The 19,581-nt window shown below is 39.1% G+C and overlaps 1 protein-coding gene across 18 annotated transcripts in view; it reads right to left on the minus strand.

Annotated features, from left to right (window-relative positions):
- The window catches only part of PUM1 (pumilio RNA binding family member 1), a 127,833-nt gene that overhangs the window by 56,378 nt on the left and 51,874 nt on the right, over nucleotides 1–19,581 (minus strand). For 11 of the 18 annotated variants that reach the window (XM_067725183.1, XM_067725189.1, XM_067725187.1 and 8 more), the window contains 4 exons: nucleotides 16,887–16,995; nucleotides 15,742–15,920; nucleotides 6,133–6,299; nucleotides 3,867–4,137 (listed from right to left, as the gene is read on the minus strand). The exons of 2 other annotated variants lie outside the window; for them this stretch is intronic. In XM_067725183.1, coding sequence (XP_067581284.1) covers nucleotides 3,867–4,137; nucleotides 6,133–6,299; nucleotides 15,742–15,920; nucleotides 16,887–16,995 — 726 coding nt within the window. The remainder of the gene's footprint in view (nucleotides 1–3,866; nucleotides 4,138–6,132; nucleotides 6,300–15,741; nucleotides 15,921–16,886; nucleotides 16,996–19,581) is intronic. 5 more of the 18 variants (XM_067725194.1, XM_067725191.1, XM_067725197.1 and 2 more) reach the window with 2 other exon arrangements.

The raw sequence follows: 19,581 nt of genomic DNA on the forward strand, positions 1-19,581 counted from the left end.
TAGGTCTATGCAAACTTGGTCCTCATTGAGCCCTCCCCTGGTCTGACAGGATCCTCGACCAAGCAATTTAGCACTTAGTTCCTCAACCATTCCATAATTGTTTCATGTATGATAGTCACTCTATGAACACTAGCTCTGTTCTCTATGGACAAAACCTAAAGTTCCTGGAAGGACACAACAGTCAACAGTTAACTGACTAATATGGGCAAAAGAATGCTACTAAGCTAACACTCAGCACAGAAAAACTAAACCATGATAATTAAGTCATTACTTCTTAAAAATGTCTTGTTAATGACCATAAGGCAGCACAGCAGTCGGTAAGACTCACAACACTATCTATGCAACCCCACAAGTCACTTTTCTTCAACCTCAACTACCAGCTAGGGTGACTGTTTGTTTCTACATTATCTATTGAACACATATATGTTCATTTCTAATTTTAAGCCTTTAGTTTACTATTTCCTCCACTGGAATTTTCATTCTTCTCCTGGTATAAACGTCTTGCAAGGCACAGCTCAAGATCCACCTCTTCCATAAGTCCTTCCTTCCCCAGGTTAAGAGTATGCTCTCCCTAGGACATGGGCATAAATGGTCTCATCACTTGTCATGCAGTATCTCCTTGTACTATTTAAATGACCAAATGAGCCATAATAACTAAACTGAGAGCCATGGGGTTGGGGGAGCCCGTTCCATTCATGAAAGATATGCTTGGCTACAGGTGACAACAAGAAATGCGAACAGAAGGTTATAACCTGCAGTCCACAGATCTGTGATCTCCCTGAAGTTATCCACAAAATAGAGTGTCAAAAGAATTATGTTTTTCTGATGAGAGGACTATGGCTTTTGATCAGACGGCAAGAGGGCTCTGACAGTAAAAAGGTTAAATACTGATTCAGGAGGTAAATTTACTGGATATGATAACAGGTCCAGTTATTTGTCTATGAGGTACACCTACTGGGCTAGACCTAAACGACTCACATATTAGAATAGATGCAAGGCCTCAAAGAGTAGCCTCCAGACCTCTTAGAAGGCTAGTTTCCAATTTTAGTTTTGGGAAGTATATTAAATACGGGGGATGTTCTGAGATAATATAATAGGGGTATGGAAAAGGTTCCCTGGAAATTTGTTCCACTAAAGCAAAGCAGAGGACACAGAGGAATCAAGACCCCAGCTTACCCTCTAAGGAGATTACAATCTAGCAGAGGACATGTAATCATAACACAAAGCAGAACACGATGACTCCTTTTCTTAAGGGAAGCACAAAACACTACAGCGTTCGAAGGAGACAGACATGACAACTTTTTGATTTGGAAATCAAGAAAGGTAGCAGCACTGGACCTTGAAGAATGAGAACCATTTTAATTAGTAGAAAGGGGAATAAAACGTTAACGAAAAGTAAAAGGGTAAAAACGATTAGAAGGATAAAGTATAGGAACAAACACCAATTTACAGTAGAGCAAGGATCCTTCCTTCTTAATTACTACTGGCTTTTATGCTGGAGCCTTTGGGAAGTTAAGGGTCTTGAAGAGTCTTGGGCCAACGGTTCCCAGGCATGCTATTAGGCTGCCAAGTACAAGAATGTGTACAGCCATCTACTCAGAATAGCAAGAATTATGAGCCCATGGGACAAAGTAACAATGATCACATCCTATAATGATGGTGTACCTGTGTAACAATGTCCCTATACTGCAGCAACCAAGACATGCATGGGAAGTCAGAACCCAAAAATAGTTTAACTTGCAAAATAATGACGTTAATGTCCAAAAACTGCTGAAATGGGATACATGGTAAAGGCACCCAAGGTTTTATAAATCTGAGTGGGTGGTGTCTTTGATTTAATTGTGTTAACTATTTGTGGGTATGCAAAAGTACATTTCTGTTCAAGTCCTAATAATTATCCAGGCTCCTCAAAAATTGACAGAATTATTTTGAAACCCAAGATCAATAAATCAAAAGAGAATCCCAGCTCTGATTATGACGTAAAGAACAATTATATGAAAGAGAATCAGATTTTCATTCATAAGAGGTTGGAGACAAACACTTTTTTTTTTTTTTTTTGTGGTACGAGGGCCTCTCACTGTTGTGGCCTCTCCCGTTGCAGAGTACAGGCTCCGGATGTGCAGGCTCAGTGGCCATGGCTCACAGGCCCAGCCGCTCTGCGGAACGTGGGATCTTCCCGGACCGGGGCACAAACCCGTGACCCCTGCATCGGCAGGCGGACTCTCAACCACTGCGCCACCAGGGAAGCCCAAACACTTCTTAAATAAACACTTCTTCAGCAACAAGCAAAGAGTTAGATTAGGTTAGATTGGGAATGGAAGCTAAGAACCAAAGCCGACTAGAGTTCTACGGGTTGCTAGGGGAAGTTCAGACCAATGAGACAGAGTAAAAGAAAGAATTCAGATAAAACTTCTTGAGATAACTAGGTTAAAGGAACCTGATTAGAATCAGCCTGCACTTAACATACCTCAATTTAGATAGAGAAATTACCACATTAATGTTCTAAGCTGAACAAGTTGAATTCTACACAGTAACAGTGTGTCCCTATGTTTGCTGATGTGACACAAAATATCTTGAAGTCTATGATCTCCTCAGCGTCTGAAGTAATTTCTCGCTTCACTTAAAAGTGCTGTTTTGAGGATTCATTGTGAGAAAACATTAAAAAGAAGACAAAAAGCACAGGAAGTCAAATTCCTATGGAAAGGTGAGCATAACTACTGGGAACTACGGGGAGAGTAGTGTACACTTTTAGTTCACTTTCTCTCTGGAAAAAGAGTTGGTTAATTAAACCTAATATATCCATCTGATATGAGCACAGATTATGCACATCACATCACCCCTTAAAGGGGTTTGTTTTTGTAAACTTCACATGGTTAACTTTATTATCCAATCATCTATCAATCAAAATTCATTTAAAATCAGCCATTTATGACAACTAAAGGGACAGTATGGTACAACTGATCTACAAAGACCATAAGCCAATTTTCCCCATAGAAAAAAATTATAGATATGTAATTTCTAAACTTCAAAATGAGATTTTAACCTTTCAAACCTAGAAGTTTGTATTTATATTCCAAAATTAAGGAGCATCAGAATTCATGGCCCATAAAACTGCTTGTAGCCACAAAGGAGAACCTGTGGTACTTAACATATCAGGAGGCTACCTACCCCCGTTTTATAATTCAGACAGCTAATTTTCCTTTAAAAAAAATTAAACGAAAGAATCAGTAAACCCTAGAGTTAGTCATACCATGCCTTCAAAACCAGAAGGCACACATACAATATATTCCAAAGACTTATGAATAATAAAAGAAAAGCCAGGTCATTTCACTGCAGATTTTATGTCGCATGATTTGCGTTTTTCCCCTAATTACACTCTAACTCTTTTGAAAGGTACCAGGTATGTCTGTTACCTGCAGTAACTCACTTAATTAAAAGACAGGACTAATAAGACATCTGGCACTGGACTCCTGACAGTGGCAGACAACAGAGTTTACTATTTTAAAAACAAAAACCAACAGCAGTACAATCACATTAATCTTCAGTGAATTAATTTAACATTCAAGAGGATTGTGTTACAAGAGGTAACACCACCACATCCCCTCCCCAGGCCCTGAAGAAAGAGAGGAGCCAAAGGAAGTACACAGAGCAGGGTGGTCTCTTGCCAATAAACCTCAACATGGGAATAAGCTTCTGGAGGGGAAGATGCAGAGGCTTTGTAATCCACATCACTGTTGGGTTAATAAGGACTGGCTATCGAAGGCCTAAAATAATGCCACCCTCCTCCCATTACCCGATTCTCAGTTACTTGAATAATGTGCTGGCTGCAGGGAGAGCAGAGAGAGTGACAGAGACACACACAGTACCTGTTGTTGAGAATTGTAGTCAAAAAGTCCCACAGTTGCTGCTGCTGAGTCCACAGGTACCTGCGTGCCTGAATAATCAAACTGAAGAGGCTCCATGCCCACATGTTCCATGGGGTCCAAGGGGACACTCTGGGACTCCATGTTGGAGAAATCCTCCACAGGCTTGGCACCATTGGTGCTGGTCAGCTGGGCTAAACCCTCAGAACCATTCTGGTTTGGACCCAGAAGATCCACTTCATTAGCAGAGTTCTGGCAATTACCAGGGGTACGGCTAAACAGAGAAAGTAAAGGGCATTAAACCTTATTTTGAGTGGGGAGGGACACTACAGCAACCTAAGTTTAAGGACAACGTGCTCGACACAGCTCATTACCAATAGTATTTAAAACTATTTCTACAAAATGACTGGAGACCCTTCTGGTGCTTATATGTTCTATCCTATAAAATGACTCTTCTATTGCTTGCCTCTCCACCACAACCCACCCCTTAAATTTACATTAACTGCTATTAATTTACAATCCCTTTAACCAAGGGGCCCAGATTTGAGGAACACTGGATGAACTGGGGAAAAAATCACTGCCTGTGGCATCCATGAAAACGGAGATCCCAAAATACAGGTAGTAAAGTATGCCCCCCAAAAGCAACATCTACTCTTTAAACAGAGTCAATGGACAAAGTAGTTTCCAAGGGGAAATTCCACATCTGAGAATAATTCTATTTCAAAAAAATATTTTTTAATAGGTGAAAATTTTGTGTGTGTATTTCCTGGGTACCACTGGCCACTGATAAAACTGTCTCCCCTTTTCCCCTTCTAAGAAACCAGAAGCAGACCATTACAAAATAATACAAAATAAATTCATATCTAGGATAAGCCCCTGCTAAGGAGACAACTCTAAGAATTAAAAGTAATATGAGGATGTAATTTATCATCCAAACCAGGACACTCCTAAGAGCAAAAAAAAGGGCAGTGTTAAGAAATATCCTGGGACACAGGTATAAACAAATACTGTCCTGGGTAATTCAGGACACATGATCACCCTATGTAAAAAGATTACAGGACTATATTATTCCAATTCAGACTAATATAGAATAATATTATATTCTAGTCAGGGAGTATAGCCTGTGACTACATTCTAAGCCTAAAAGAAATCTTATCGCTGGTACAAATGAAAGCTCTTGTCGTGTTCCTTGACAGACACACAAACCCCACCACTACCACCTGTCCCGGAGTCAAATACCATAAAACAATGCCACAGGCTGCTTGAGACTCAGGATGGAGAGGCTACCCAAACTCATCCGAAAGACCTTAGATAAATGTTTATTTCTCTGTGTCTCAAATTTCTTCCAAAGACTGTAATTCTTTACACTCACAAGATACAAAAGTTAGGTTAGGAAGACTAAACAATTGAACGCTGTTCTACAATGACCCGAAATATATTTTAATTTGACTCTGTAGATTATTAGGATAAGGGGTGGGTGGGCGGGTGGGTGTGGGTGTAGGTACACACACATTAGTTTTAGACTACAATTACATTACTAAAAATTAAATTCTCTTAACTATACATGAGTGACTAAGGATTTTTAAATTTTAAAAAATCATATACCATCACTAAAGTTTAGCTACATAAATGAAGAATAAACACAGTATCGTTTTATTACTGTGCATATTAAAATTATAGGGTAAAACCTGCAAATCAATTACGACCAGAGATGGAAGGAGAGGCCTCCATGGAAGGGATATGATTAAGAACAAGTCACTTGAGCTGCATCTCTGGTTCTTCAAAATGAAGAAAATGATACCTAACCTGCCTACCTCAAAGGGAGCTTATGAGTCCCAAGTAAAAGAATGCTTAAGTTCTCAACTGTTTTTCCTTCCACTCTAACATGCCAGAGCCATATGACACACTTCCATTAGTAACCAAGATTTCTCCCAAGACAGTGATTTGGGAGAAATCCCCAGGCACCCATCCAAGGTGATTTTGATATTTGAGAATCACTGAAATGATCTTTTTGAAATCATCCTGCAAATTACAGAGCTCTATACAAATGGGAAGTCTATTGTTTTGGCAAAACATCAGGCATGGACAAATCTTAGAAAGTTCCATCTTACCAGTTAATTTACAATCTTTGTGGTATGGCCTACACTAGACCCAATAATTTAAAAGGACACATAGGGAGGGAAAAAGAAAACTAAAATCAAAATAAAACTGAATGAAAACAAAAACCCATAACCCCCATTCAAAAATCAGAAGTGTAAAACATACAAACCTAAAATCTTTGACGTCTGCGTCAATCCCATTCTGCACTGGTAAACCATTGGTCTTGTCCATCACATCACCCTCCTCCTTCAAATCTCCTAGCTTATCTCCATCAAACGTACCCTTGTTCTTCTTTTCACCTTTGTCGTTTTCATCACTGTCTGCATCCCTTGGGCCCTGTTTAAAAAATAGCTTCAGCTTCACTAATCATCATCAACTAACAATAGTGGGCTACCACTGTGGACACCAGACTACACTAGATGCTAATTAGAACAGGAGAGTGTCCATGACCTTTCAAGACATTACAATCTAATTAACAGACAACACAGAGGCAGGAACACTGCAGAAAGTCTTGCCAAATGGGGGAGACAGACATACATTTATGTTACAGAGATTGGGACAGTCTTATCATGCCCAGTGTCCCACCACCCCATTTTTTTCCTTTCTGCCCAAAGCCCAACCACAACTTTATATCTCTTGGTTCTACTTCTGTGCTCTCAAATCTAACTCTATAGAGTAGCTCAACTCCTAATAAGCCCCAGGAATGGCAGCTAATAGTATAGTTGGAATATACTAAGCCTACAAAATGAATTTCCTACTTCCACTGCCGATGTAAACTCCTCCCTTACTTCTGAATATTGAGCTAAGTGTGGTCTAACATCATTCCAATTCGATTACTCTATACACTTCATCTTGGGATATATGCCCTGCTAATTTGCACCACCACCACCCCAGTTCCACCCAATATCTCATGGTTTACTAAAACTATAATTCACCAAACATCCTACACTTGATTTTTTTAATCCTTCAAAACATGTTAAATATAACTATAAAATTCTTTCACAAAGAGTACTCTAAGAAGTGCTTACCAGTTGCCTTCCACTGCCTGTCCCATACCAGGGACTACATGAGAGCGTGTTAAGCTGAATCATTAATGCAACAGAATTTATCTCTGAAGTGCTTCAAACTACAAAGATTAAAAGACTGGACCTAAAAGAACTGATGTGGTGCCAAGCATACTGATGTCCTGTTTTTTAAGGAAATTAAGTCTGTCTCCTCTTACCAATATTCTAAGTTAAGACATGGACATTTAAAGCAAATATGTCTTGATTTCCAGAAGGAAAAGAAGGTTTGGTATAGTGACTTGACATGGTACAGAAAGCTTTGCAAAACCTTATCCAAGGGTTAAGTAATTTTGCTTTTGTAGAGCTAGAGAGAGGTAATCTTGCTTGTCCCCATCACTGACTTCTGGTTTAAGGAAGAAACAAATAGACCTGGACCAAAAGAAAGTTCCTGGTGAAAGGGAAGATCCAGTCAGAAGATGATGAGAACTACTGCACAGCACTTCCAGTCACCACAACCAAATTTCATTTGGGGGTGGGGGGTGGGGAATCACAAATGGAAGCTAAAGCAGCAGACACTCAGTTATGAATGGGTAGGTAGGCCTGCAAATGCAAAATAAAAAGATGCTCTCAAAGTAGTTCTTAGCCATCTCTGGCCCAGAAAGACCAGACTCGGGGACCTTGACGATCTTAGACCTTTCAACTACCAGTTCAAAGCCCATTTTGCTTTCAAAATCATTCTCTGTTCAAATGTGACACAGAAAAAGAAAGATTTCATGGCCAGTATGAATAAAGGAACATATACCAGAAGGGAATTAGAAAGGATATAGTTTTATAAAACTTAGTTTTATGTAGCAGCAAGATGGTAAACTATAGTTTTGGCAGCAAATGAGACATAACTTCTACATCTTCAAAGTATTATACTGTTATTGGTTCAAAAGGAGTAAATGACAGCCAATTAAGCATGACATTGAGATCCCAAACCAGATATGGGAATATGACAGGATTCTAAAGAAAGAAAGAGCTTTCAAAATGTCCAGAGATAAAAGCTCCCTCCTCCTACAAAGGTAAAACTGACAGAAGCTATGTACTCATTTTTATATCCCCAATACTGAATACTGTGCTGGGCAGAAGTTCAAAAAATATGACAAAGAAAACTGAAATGACCAAAAAATCCTGCAAAACTGAACTGATATGGATCCTCCCATTATCTTTATCATCAGGTAAGAGTCCAGGAGGTGGTGATAAACAACTGTACCTGAATTAGACACCACTAATGTCAATAATAAAAAAAGTATTAGAAGGATCATCCCATCCTACCAACACACTTAAGTAATCTCCCACAAATCTACAAATCAAGTCACTGGCTCAGGAGGAGCAGTTCAGCTCCAATTTCTCATAAGGAGTTCAAAAGGTCTACAGGCAGGGCTTCCCTGGTGGCGCAGTGGTTGAGAGTCTGCCTGCCGATGCAGGGGACACGGGTTCGTGCCCCGGTCCGGGAGGATCCCACATGCTGCGGAGCGGCTGGGCCCGTGAGCCATGGCCGTTGAGCCTGCGTGTCCAGAGCCTGTGCTCCGCAACGGGAGAGGTCACAACAGTGAGAGGCCCACGTACCACAAAAAAAAAAAAAAAAAAAAAAAAAGGTCTACAGGCAAAAATGGGAAGGAAATTTGATAAAGCAGCAATAGCAAGTTTCACCAACAAGCAAGAAATCTGGGTCCAGAAGAGACTCACTCACCAAATCAATGTTCTTCATGATCTTTCCCCAGTGACCCTTCACAAGGGCTTGCTGAGAAGCTGCTTCCCTTCTGTAACAGCCAACAGCTCTGGCCTGAACACTTAGTCACTCATACTTACATTCTCAATTTTACTACCAAGGGCAGATTTTCAAAGATATCCCTGGGATGGGTTGGTTTTGGCAATGTTATACAGTCCACTTATATAAAATATAGCTACCTGGTTTTCTACTCTGACTAGGCTAGTAATGCCTCAGCAGAACAGTAGGTTCCTCCTATTTGACGGTGAGGGACCCAAGGAAGGCTTCCATACTTGATCTGGATGGGTTACAGTGGGTGTTTCCATTTGATCGAAATTCATGAAGATAAACGTTTATGACTTGTACACGTTTCTGTACATGGTTTTAACAAGTTTTAACAAGTTCAGTAAATCAACAAAAGCCCTAAATTAAAATAGTTGACATGAAGTCTGATTTCTGAATGACACCAAGAACACAAGTAGGAAGCTATTCTGTCAAAAGTCTGTTATTAAAAGAGAATACAGAATACAGGGTTCAGGATCATAAAAATGGTCTCTTAGAAATCTGGGGACCCTAGAGAGAGAAGAATAAGGGTATAAATGGGCTGGTATGTTTTATGGGATTTTAAAGTTTTTTTAATGTGTAAGATAAAGTATTCCTTTAGGAAAATACTAACCCAGATTGCATAGAACCTATACTCTATCTCAACTGCTAACATTTACTGGACTTTGGACAGGTCATTAAACCTGAGTCTTAGTTTCCTTTTCTATAAAACAGGGATCATTTTGTTTAAAACAGAGTAGTTGTAAACATCAATGAAATGATGCATATGCAAAAGTTTATTATAAAGTATAAACCATTTTATACAAATATGATACTAGTAAAAACTATGCACTGGGATAATATTTCTTATATAATATTATCTGTGATTTTAAGATTAAAAATCTTCAATGCTCCCAATTAAGTGGTTTAACTCAAAGAAAAGGGTAGAGCCCATCTGGCCCTCCCAGAGACACTGTCATTTTCACAATGCAGAGTGGCTCTATTGTTAGTGTTGAACATCACAATCTTTTTAAAACTTTGCAAGTGTCTGGGCTTTCTCCCAGAGATTCTGATTTAACTGGTCTGTAGAAGCTCCCACAAATGTTTTTAAAAGTTTCTCTTCCAATAAGCACTCACAATTGAGAACCACTACAATTAAGTCCAAATAAGTATCCTAAAGGCAAGGGGTATGTTTTGCTTTTTTGTCACATATTACCTAGCACATATTAATATTAAAAAAGTCTATTGAATAAATGAAATAAAAAACAAAGAAGGATTAATAGCATCCTTTTGTTGTAGGCTCCCTTTAGATAAATTACAATCCAAAACTGTAACCCAAATTCAGGCCTCAGAGAGTGCTCAAAATGCAAAGAGGCCAAGCCCAATCAAACTCTCTAGAGTAGGGCCAAGGAGGGTTCTTGAGATCAGATCCCAGATCTACACAGAGATGGAACAATATGTTCTGTTGCTAGATATCGAAGAACCGAGAGAAGAGCAGACAGAAAGAAGAACCAGGTACAGTGCGGATCACAGTCCACCCAGCCATGGCTCAGCTTCCTCAAAAGCCTCACATAACAGGGGGAATATTTCAGGGAATACCTATTTTCTGAATGAAGTCAGAGAAATGAGAACTTAATTTTTCCTGTGCAGAGATCCCACCACAAAGCTCCACATGGCAGAAGTCACATTCAATGAGATTAGTAATTTTCTTCCCTTTTTTTCTAAAACAGTATTTTTGTGTATTTGCTTGACACTCAAGTCCTAAAGCCATAACATTAACTAAAATATTGGTTTCTCCTGCGTACACTTCTCAGTTTTTCACAAAATGCCCCCAAAACACCAAAATGTCAATTTTCTTTGAAGTTCAGCAGCTCAGTAGCTCCACTAGTAAAAAATTTCAAATATTAAAAAAAAATGAGTAAAAGTTTGAAATTACTAGTCATGTGAATTACTTTTAAATTAACATATTAAATATAATCGTATTGTGAGAAACGAATAAACAAACCAAAGTAGCATATACCTTAGTAAAAAGCAATATAGCTAAGAACTGAAATTAGAACAAAGTTTGAATTCAGGTCCCACCACTTCCCTTCTAACCCTCATTTTCCTCATCTATAAATTCATAGGGACAACATCAGCCTCAAAGGGTTGTTGTTTCAGGTATTAAATAAGGCAATTCATGAATGTGCAATTCCTTTTAAAAGATTATTTTAAATATTTTGTCTAATTTTCACATTTTTCCCACTGCTTTTCTCAGACACACCCACCTTCACCTTCACTCCCCCTAAAGCTTCAAATTTGCTGGATAGCTTATGTTTTCCCCCCTGGAAAGACTATGGCTTTAATTATTAAACCCTCTGTCCCATTGACTTTTCTAAAATATCTGTACAGAATCAAGCCACCACCAATTATTACATTTCATCAAATCTGAGACACCATCAATTTATAAGACATACCATCATTTTATGTGTTGCTAAAAAGGAAACACTGGCAATTAAACTGTATCATTTAACGCATCCCAATTTCAAAATGAACAAAAGTGGGGAGGTGTGCGCTTTAGAAACAGTGGAACGTGGAATATACCAGCCATTGTGTATATGATCATCCAATTCCTGGTATGCAAAAAGGTAAGAAGAGTGTTCCCCTCTGCTGTGGTACCCACCATATCCAGGAGGAAAAAGAGACGAAAACCAAAAAAGGTTTTCTGAAAGTTGTGCTTTTTTAACTTTTTATTTAGTCAGTGTCTAAAAGCTTGACATCGCAAAGCAGAGCACACAGATTTCTTGTTCAAAGGAAGCTCAAATCTGAAGGGGCTCCAACCTGAGATAAAAGTTTCTGAATTTGATCTGTAATCTTCCAAGAAAATTATAGAGCAGTATTTAATCTAACTTTAATTTTATACAAATCACCTGTGGGTCTTGTCAAAATGCAGACTTTGATTCAATAAAGTCTGGAGTAGAATCTGAGAGTCTGCATTTCTAATAAGCTCCCAGGTGCTGATAATTTTACTGGCCCAAGGACTTTGTGGAGCAAGATTTTATAAGGCTTACAAAGCATTTTCATATATATTACATAGCCATATGAATTAGACTTTGTGCAAATGAGGAAATTAAGGTCCAGTTGAGACTCAAACCCCTGCATTACACTCCACAAAGTTTTTAAACAAAAATCAATTAAAGTGGCACTGGCTGCCTGAAACAAATGCAGTGGAGGCTAGAAAAGCAAGTCATCAATTTTGTGACCTAAGTGAATTGCCATGAGTGTGCGAGCATCCTCTAGGTCAGAAAGCAGCCAGTCTCTACAAATAAGCAGAAAGGTCTTCCCAAGATATTTTTTTCTAAAAGTCTTTCTTCTGCAAATTTAGGGTGGCCTTGACCCTAACTGAAATTTACAGTGGTCTTCTCATTTACCTAGGAACCATAAACCAGAAAGGTAGAAATGACGATCCACTTTTCTGACTGGCTAGGCTTCAATCTATATGATGATCAGCTGGTATTTCAAAAGACCAATAGCAGGGTCCTTGGATGGGTAATTTCACCCAGTGGCCTCAAAATATAGTAGTTACATATGATTGTGTAACCACCCAGAACCATGCTTTGTTTTGTTTTGGGGTGTTTGGGGGGATGGGTAAGGGGACCTGTCTTTTTCCACGAATCAGTAAAATAAAGGATATAAAAAGGAAATAAATTAAAAGACTTGACTCTGACTTAACTGGTATTCTGAGTTTTCCCATTATTCTGAAAACTGCTACCCTGAAGTTTCTGATTCATACTCAGAATACTATCAAAACTTTACAGTGGGTGCTGAGAACAAAACATTGCTGTCAGATTCTTTTCAACAGCCTGCAAGTACTCTTATCTCAGAAGCCAAAACAACTAAGCTGAGTCCATTTGTACACTCAAAATGAACTTACGAAAGGCTCAGGAAAGCTAGACAAAGAGTTAAATACCTTCATTCAAGCTTTAACCGTAAAACAACCTTATTGAAAATGGAAAACCACTGCAAATGAGTAATTACTTTAGTTCTAAACCCCTTTAACTGAGAAGTTAATCAGAGTCTGGCTTATCTGTTGTCAGTATCTGAGAATAGACCCTTAGTACTTGATTTGAAGTCTACATTCATTATGCCATCAGCGATGATGTTTTTTTAGCTCTCAGTGGATTAAAATGCGGCTTCTCCAGGGCTTATTGGAGGTAATGTTGATACAGCCACCCCAAAAAGAAAAACATCTGAATGCTCTGATCCATAAACCATCAATTACTACTCTTTAGAACAATTATCTACAAGCAGCAGATATTCTGTCTTCCTTGGCCTCTGAACTCAGCACTCTGAATGACAAACTATATTTAAAAAAAAAAAAAAAAAAGGCCCACCTCTTCCCATAACATCAGCAGGATACAACCAAAAAGCTCATAAAGCAGTTCATTGATCCTCAGTTCTCCATCCACCAAAAGTTTACACGTGCCAATATGATGGACTGACGTCACTAATCAGTCTTCCTGTATCACCATTTAGGTGCAACTCAAGTCAAAATACAGCATAATAGGATACTATTTCATTACCCACGACCTTCCTTCTGAAAAGTTGGAACACAGATTTGGAGAATTTTCATTTATCGTTATGCAAACCTCAGCAGCTCAGTAATGCAGATGCTTTTTAGAGAGTTCAATTTTCTGACCTCTATCCTGAGTTCCTCTATCCTGAGTTCTTCCAACTTCCTCTGGTGACAATACTAAAAATCACCAATCTCTCAAGACAATTAAGGATAGAAGCCACCTTTACAAAATCAAATAAGATACTGAATACAAATGATACAGCCTCGTTACAGATTAATGAAATAATTGTTTAAAAAGACAGAAACAGGAAAAAAAATAATAAGTCAGCCCCAGTGTTTTACCTTTCTCCTAATTCTAATTATTTTTCTTCTTCCTACAAACTTCACAGTAACCCAGGCACATGCCTGGGTGGCTAATGCCCAAGACTTAGAAGCTGCTCACACATTATAGAGAATTCATGGCAAGAGTCATACAGGTTCCAGTTCACCACAGTAATGACTTACCTATGCATGACACTAACTTTTCTCCTACAGTAAATAAATAAAAGTTATAGGCAGAAGTTGGAAGGCAGCACTTCCTCTGAGGAATCTGCACTCTTGAGATGAGGGAAGTGTGAGGTAAGAAAAAGAGGTGAGCTGGGGATAAGCTGAAAGAAGAGAAGAAGTAACACCATCCTTCCCATGAGACAACAGGCAAATGATCATTTTGCCTGATCCCATTCCTCACATCCAAAGGGTAGATCTTGTTCTTCCCAAGTAGCCTCCTGGGAAGGTTCAAATACAAGAAGTCTTTTCCAATCTGAGCTACAAGCCACTAAACCTGACCTATGCCGCTGCAGGGTCAAAAGACCCAGAAGTAATCAGGTCAGCTTTGGAACAGCTACAATGCAAGACTCAGACAAAAGCCCCAGTTTAGTCCCTTGATCTTCCTGAAGGTAATTATACAAATGAACGATCCTGTTCTGGCTAAATTCCTCAAACCAAATTTCTAGCTGTGGAGCTGGGAGAAATCCAAACCAGCCTCTTAAATAAGTTCATTTCGCACCCCCCACCTCCCATTTTTTTGGTGGAATCAAAAGCTCCGGCCACGTGTCAAATGTCAACGTCAGCTGAAGCATCCATCATCTTTGACGTGCCTAGAATAAAGCTAACTCCATGGGAATTCTGGTTACCTTGGATGCCACCTGTTATCTTCCCGCCAAGCAAGTCAACAATCATTCATTTCATGTCCACTAACGTATTAAAGAATTGAATTTGACACTTGAGAAAGCTGCACCAAAAATGTACTACTGTGACTCTAGAGAAGTTTCAAGTGGAACTGGGAAAATAGGACCAAGCCTCTGATACCTAGCAACAAATGTCTAACAGTAAAAACACTGACAACAAATGCTATCAAGATAAAAGAATGTAAGATAGTTGTAAAGGCAAAGTTATTATTATGATTTGGGGGAAAGAAGGTCTCTTAAAATGATTGCCAACCAGTAGTATTAGCCCAGAAAGACTTCAGGGAGAAAGTGCTTTGAAAAGGTACAAAACAAGTTGAGTCAGGAGAAAAGGAAGGAAGAAAGATTCAGGGTGCCTTTCATGGCCTTCCTAGCTGTGACTTGGAATATAAAACCAGTCACAGAAAACAAAATGAGGAAGACTCAAACAGAAATACATCTTAAGACTTCTAGATCTAGAAAAGTCAATGGTATAAGAAAGAACTAGTTTTGAGAAAGGCTATCAAAGATGCTTGAGGAAGACTGCTTTAAGACTTCAAAAGGGAAGAGGCTGTAGACAGAGAAGCTGCTCTAGCTACAATTTAGCATCAGAGACGTCAATGGTGATGAATCTGAAAAAAACTGAAATACAGAATTAACAGAACTTCGAATTTCCTGATAGCCTGGGTAGGAGAAGCAAAGCTACTCAAAGAGGGCCAAAGATCATTCCATAGTTAAAGCCTAGCTAGCAAAAACAAGAATGGCCCAACATATCTGATCCATTTTAAGGATCCTAGGGTATTGGCAAATCACTCTCTCAGATCTATTCCCTACTGACACCTGCCTTCAGCTTTGTGTTAATTCCTTCTCTTTTTATTTTTGTTTGTTTGTTTTAAACTAAAAATGGTGTTTTCTGGTAGGCCAATGAACTGCGATCTAGATTTAAGTCCTTACCTCACATTACTATCAATGAGTCCCAAAAAAACATCATTTCTCTATTTTTAAAAAGTTTAGTTTACATCTCCTGCTGTGTTCACTGAAATCTAATTGCAATAAAAGCGTTTTTTAAAACCCTGCACTTAGTGCTGTGAGTATCTAAGGAAACTAAACAGGCATGTTTTGCTTTAGGGGAAAGGGGAAGAGAGAGAGAGAGAGAGAGAGAGAGAGAGAGAGAGAGAGAGAGAGAGAGAGAGATAGGAACAAGTTCCTCAAGCCAACTTACAAATCCTCCTTTTCTTAGACAGGAATCGCCCGGGGATGAGCTCAACACATACTCCACCATGCTAACGCCTAGTCCCCCACTCTCCGACCGTGGGGACAGTACAGAATTGACCTCACTGTTCACATGGAAACTCTGACCAGGTCTTCTCTGCACCATGATTGGCTGGGAAACTGAATGATCTACAAAAAAGATACACAAGCATGATACAGTGCAGCCAGAGGCTCAAACAAATTATGAGTGATGTCTCATGGATAAACCAATGACTGGGAATCAGGAAACCTGCCATGGTCAGTTGAGCCAAAACCTCCTATTGTGTTTTCCCTAAGTATAATATACTACATAAGCTAAGGAAACGGAACACACCCCTCATATATCCAGGATAGCAGAGCAATACAGCAGTTCACATAACTGGTTTATCTAGCTAAGTGGATAAATTAATGTTTACCCCTTTCAAGTAGCAGAATTTCTTTTTAATATATTTTATTGGTAATGTTACTGAAACAAAATGTGATCTTACTACCCTTTTTAAAACAACATAATTTGATCTTTTCTGATGACCACTGTCATCTGAGGTTCCATTCTTATATTGCTATAACACAGCACATCAGCTTTTGAATTTTCTGTCTCCTTCCTCCCTATCAACTGTCATTTCTTTCTGCTGTCGGTATGTCTGCCTCTACAAGTCCTCCCCATCCCTTTCTTCAGGGGTAGTCAGTCAGAAGAGTGTCCATACCCAGTGACTTATTTGGCCCAAACCACATTTATAGATAGATCACCCCATACACAGTACACAGGGGCAAAGGGAGGAGAAAGAAACATGAACTTCAAATGGCAGGCATGGATTTTCTAATTCCAAGTATGCTGACAGCAGTACAGAACAAGAAGTTGTAGCTGAAATTACGGTCATTTCAAATAAGACCATTCCCCTGTGGCTAGCACTTCAGTAAAATATTGAAGACCTGATTTTGTGTTAATTATGTTTTAATAAATTACATCATATAAGCTCCCTCATGGCAATTATACCACAGGACAGGACATTGCTTGACATGCTTGTCACTGATGTAAAATTCACAACTTGCCAATTGCTGAGGAAAGGAGCTCTAAGACAGGCATAAATCACAGTACAGATGCTAGATCTAGATTACCTGATGTTCCCCAGGCACTGTCTCGCCATTGATCACCCAGGAATATTCCTTTTGGTCCATCTTTGCTGGATTCATCTGTTTCCCAAAACTTTTTACCTGGCAAGAGCTGCTGCAAATTAAAAATAATAGATGCTTTTAAAGAATTCATAAAGGATGAAAGTACAGCAGTCAACACTTTCTTTTAGACAAGGGTACTGAAGATGCTCACGTGCCCTGAAGGTCTTTAATCACAGTGTTCTGACTCCACAGATTGTGGTCAGAGCACTACTATATGTTTGGTAAAAGTCACAAAGAGGCCTAATGCAAGGGGGGCTACAGATCAACCCATCACAATAGAGGCTCAGCTTAAATACCTAGAATTATTCACTTAATCTATGCCAAGATTTTTAAGGGGGGGGAGAATTCATACTAGACCTAACAGCTAACTGCTAAGAAGATTCTTACTGAAAAAGAAAGTACCTACAACTACTAAAAGGCTACTTCTGCCTACATGTATACTAAGGGGCCCTACAAAGTTACTCAAGCTGTGGCATGAACTCAGACCCCAGCTATGGAACACTAGAGGCAAAATTCACCTCCTTCATACACAGAGATTCTGTTTAACTAAAATACTTTCAACATCACAAAGAAAAAACTAAAACAAACCAAAAACAAAAAAACTTCCCAACCACAACATTAACCTGTTCCAAGATTTTGGAAAGACAGAGCAGCTATTCCCCCATTACTGGAAGGGAAATAAAAATCTCCTCACCTCAGTTAATCTTAAGAATACTTAGTAATGCCATTAAAGTGACTTCACAAAACATTCCACACCTCATAAAAATGCAGGCATCACTAGCCTTAAATTAGCTTCAACCAAAGAAATGCAAACTACCCTTTCAAGCAAAACACAGTACAGTTTTGCACAAGATCAAAGCATTAGTGACCTGTTACAAAGTAAATTTCCACTAGAATCCCATCATTCTTCCTTCTGGTTATCAGCTTCACTCACTAAAATGTCCCTCTTATTTCTTCTAATTATGTTTTCACTTCAGCTGCTACTAGTCAAACAAGAAACTCAGAGGTCTGAGATAGTACACTGCTTTTGAGCATAAAAGAATGCTTTTGAGCATAAAAGAGCTGAATTTCTCAGAGAAACAGAATAAAAAACCAGAAAGTACAAAACATTTGCTCTCTCCTTGACAATAAAGGTTTACCTTTTCTATTTATAACCCATAACCCAATGATAATGAAGAAACATCTCAACTTTGCCCTCACTAAAACGAATCTCAGCTTTCCAACCTAAATTCTGGGTTTTCGACATCAATTTATTCTAGCTCTATAAAACTATCTGGTAGACACGGGTTACTACCTGGAGCAAAGCAGTTTCCCTTGTACTTTTTTCCCCTACCTTGTTATCTTCTAGTCCAAGAAGGTCCTGACAAAAGACACATTTTGGTCTGACACTTAATTGCACAGATGCATTGGTTTACTTGAAGATGAGCAGTTACAGCAGTCAATTCCTAATGTGCCTCTAGGGTTCATTATCTGAGAGAAGCAAGGACACAGCTGGTCTGTTAACTTGAGGGGGAGGGGGAAGGGGTGGGAGGGAGAGCCCAGACCATAGCTAGGCAGTGGAGTCAGGAAGCCCTGGACTAGACAACTCTGATGTGTCATAGGACAAACTGCAGGACTGCCCTGGGCCTCATCCTCTTTGCATTGATGAAGGAAGTAATTTTCAGGTTGCTGTGATGATTAGAGATGTTGCTGATGCGGGCCTAACACAATGCCCACCACGCAGGAGGTTCTCAATAAATGTATTCAGTGGCATTACACCAAGGCAAAACAGCTGTAAACCACAGATGGGACCCTGAAAATTAATGTGTACTAACGCACAACTCTAGAATTCTTGCCTTTGAACTTATTTTTCTCCTCTTAATCTCAAAAATGCCCTCCTATAAGATTACAAATAGAATTTCTTTCCCTATTGGTTGTACCCTTTCCAACTAACATTCCAATTTTTCTCTTGTATTTTGTAGGGAGTGTAAGCAAACAGGAGTCTGCATCAACTTCTCCTCTGTGTACCAGAAGAAAGAATGTCAGCACAAGGGACTCCTCACTTGCTGGTTAACTTTAGTCTCCATATATTGGAAAGAGAGCAAAGATGATCAAATATATTCATTATGGTGCTCATCCCTCTCAACACAAATTTGGAAATCTTTATTCAAAACTCAAGCTTCTCTAAGCCACCAGCCTCCATGTGCAAATATAGTCTGTCCACAATTTGTCAAATTGCTTAGTGAAAGCAGCAGCCCTTGAACTCAAAGCTTCAAAAATGACTTCTAAGATCTTGTCATCTTTCCTCATAGCTTGCCAGGTTGTCGCAACATGCAAAGCCAGCAAAAGCAGGTCCATATATAAGCAAGGCTGTTTCCAGGCCAAATTCTCTCATAAGGAAACAATAATACAACAAACATGTAGAAAGGTACTAAAAAGTGGAGACTGTACTTCAAAGTAGTAATAGATGCAACAAATCTCAAAGGAATACAGTCATCCCTCAGTATCCATGCGGGGCTGGTTCCAGGAGCCTCCTTGGATACCAAAATCCTCAGACACTCAAGTCCCTTATATAAAATGACGTAGTACAATGCATACAGTACACACTGAAAAATTCAAGACCCTAGTCACATACCAAGAGGAAATGGTGTCTTCCACT

This window comes from Pseudorca crassidens, chromosome 2, assembly GCF_039906515.1.
Source record: "Pseudorca crassidens isolate mPseCra1 chromosome 2, mPseCra1.hap1, whole genome shotgun sequence".
NCBI lineage: Eukaryota > Metazoa > Chordata > Mammalia > Artiodactyla > Delphinidae > Pseudorca > Pseudorca crassidens.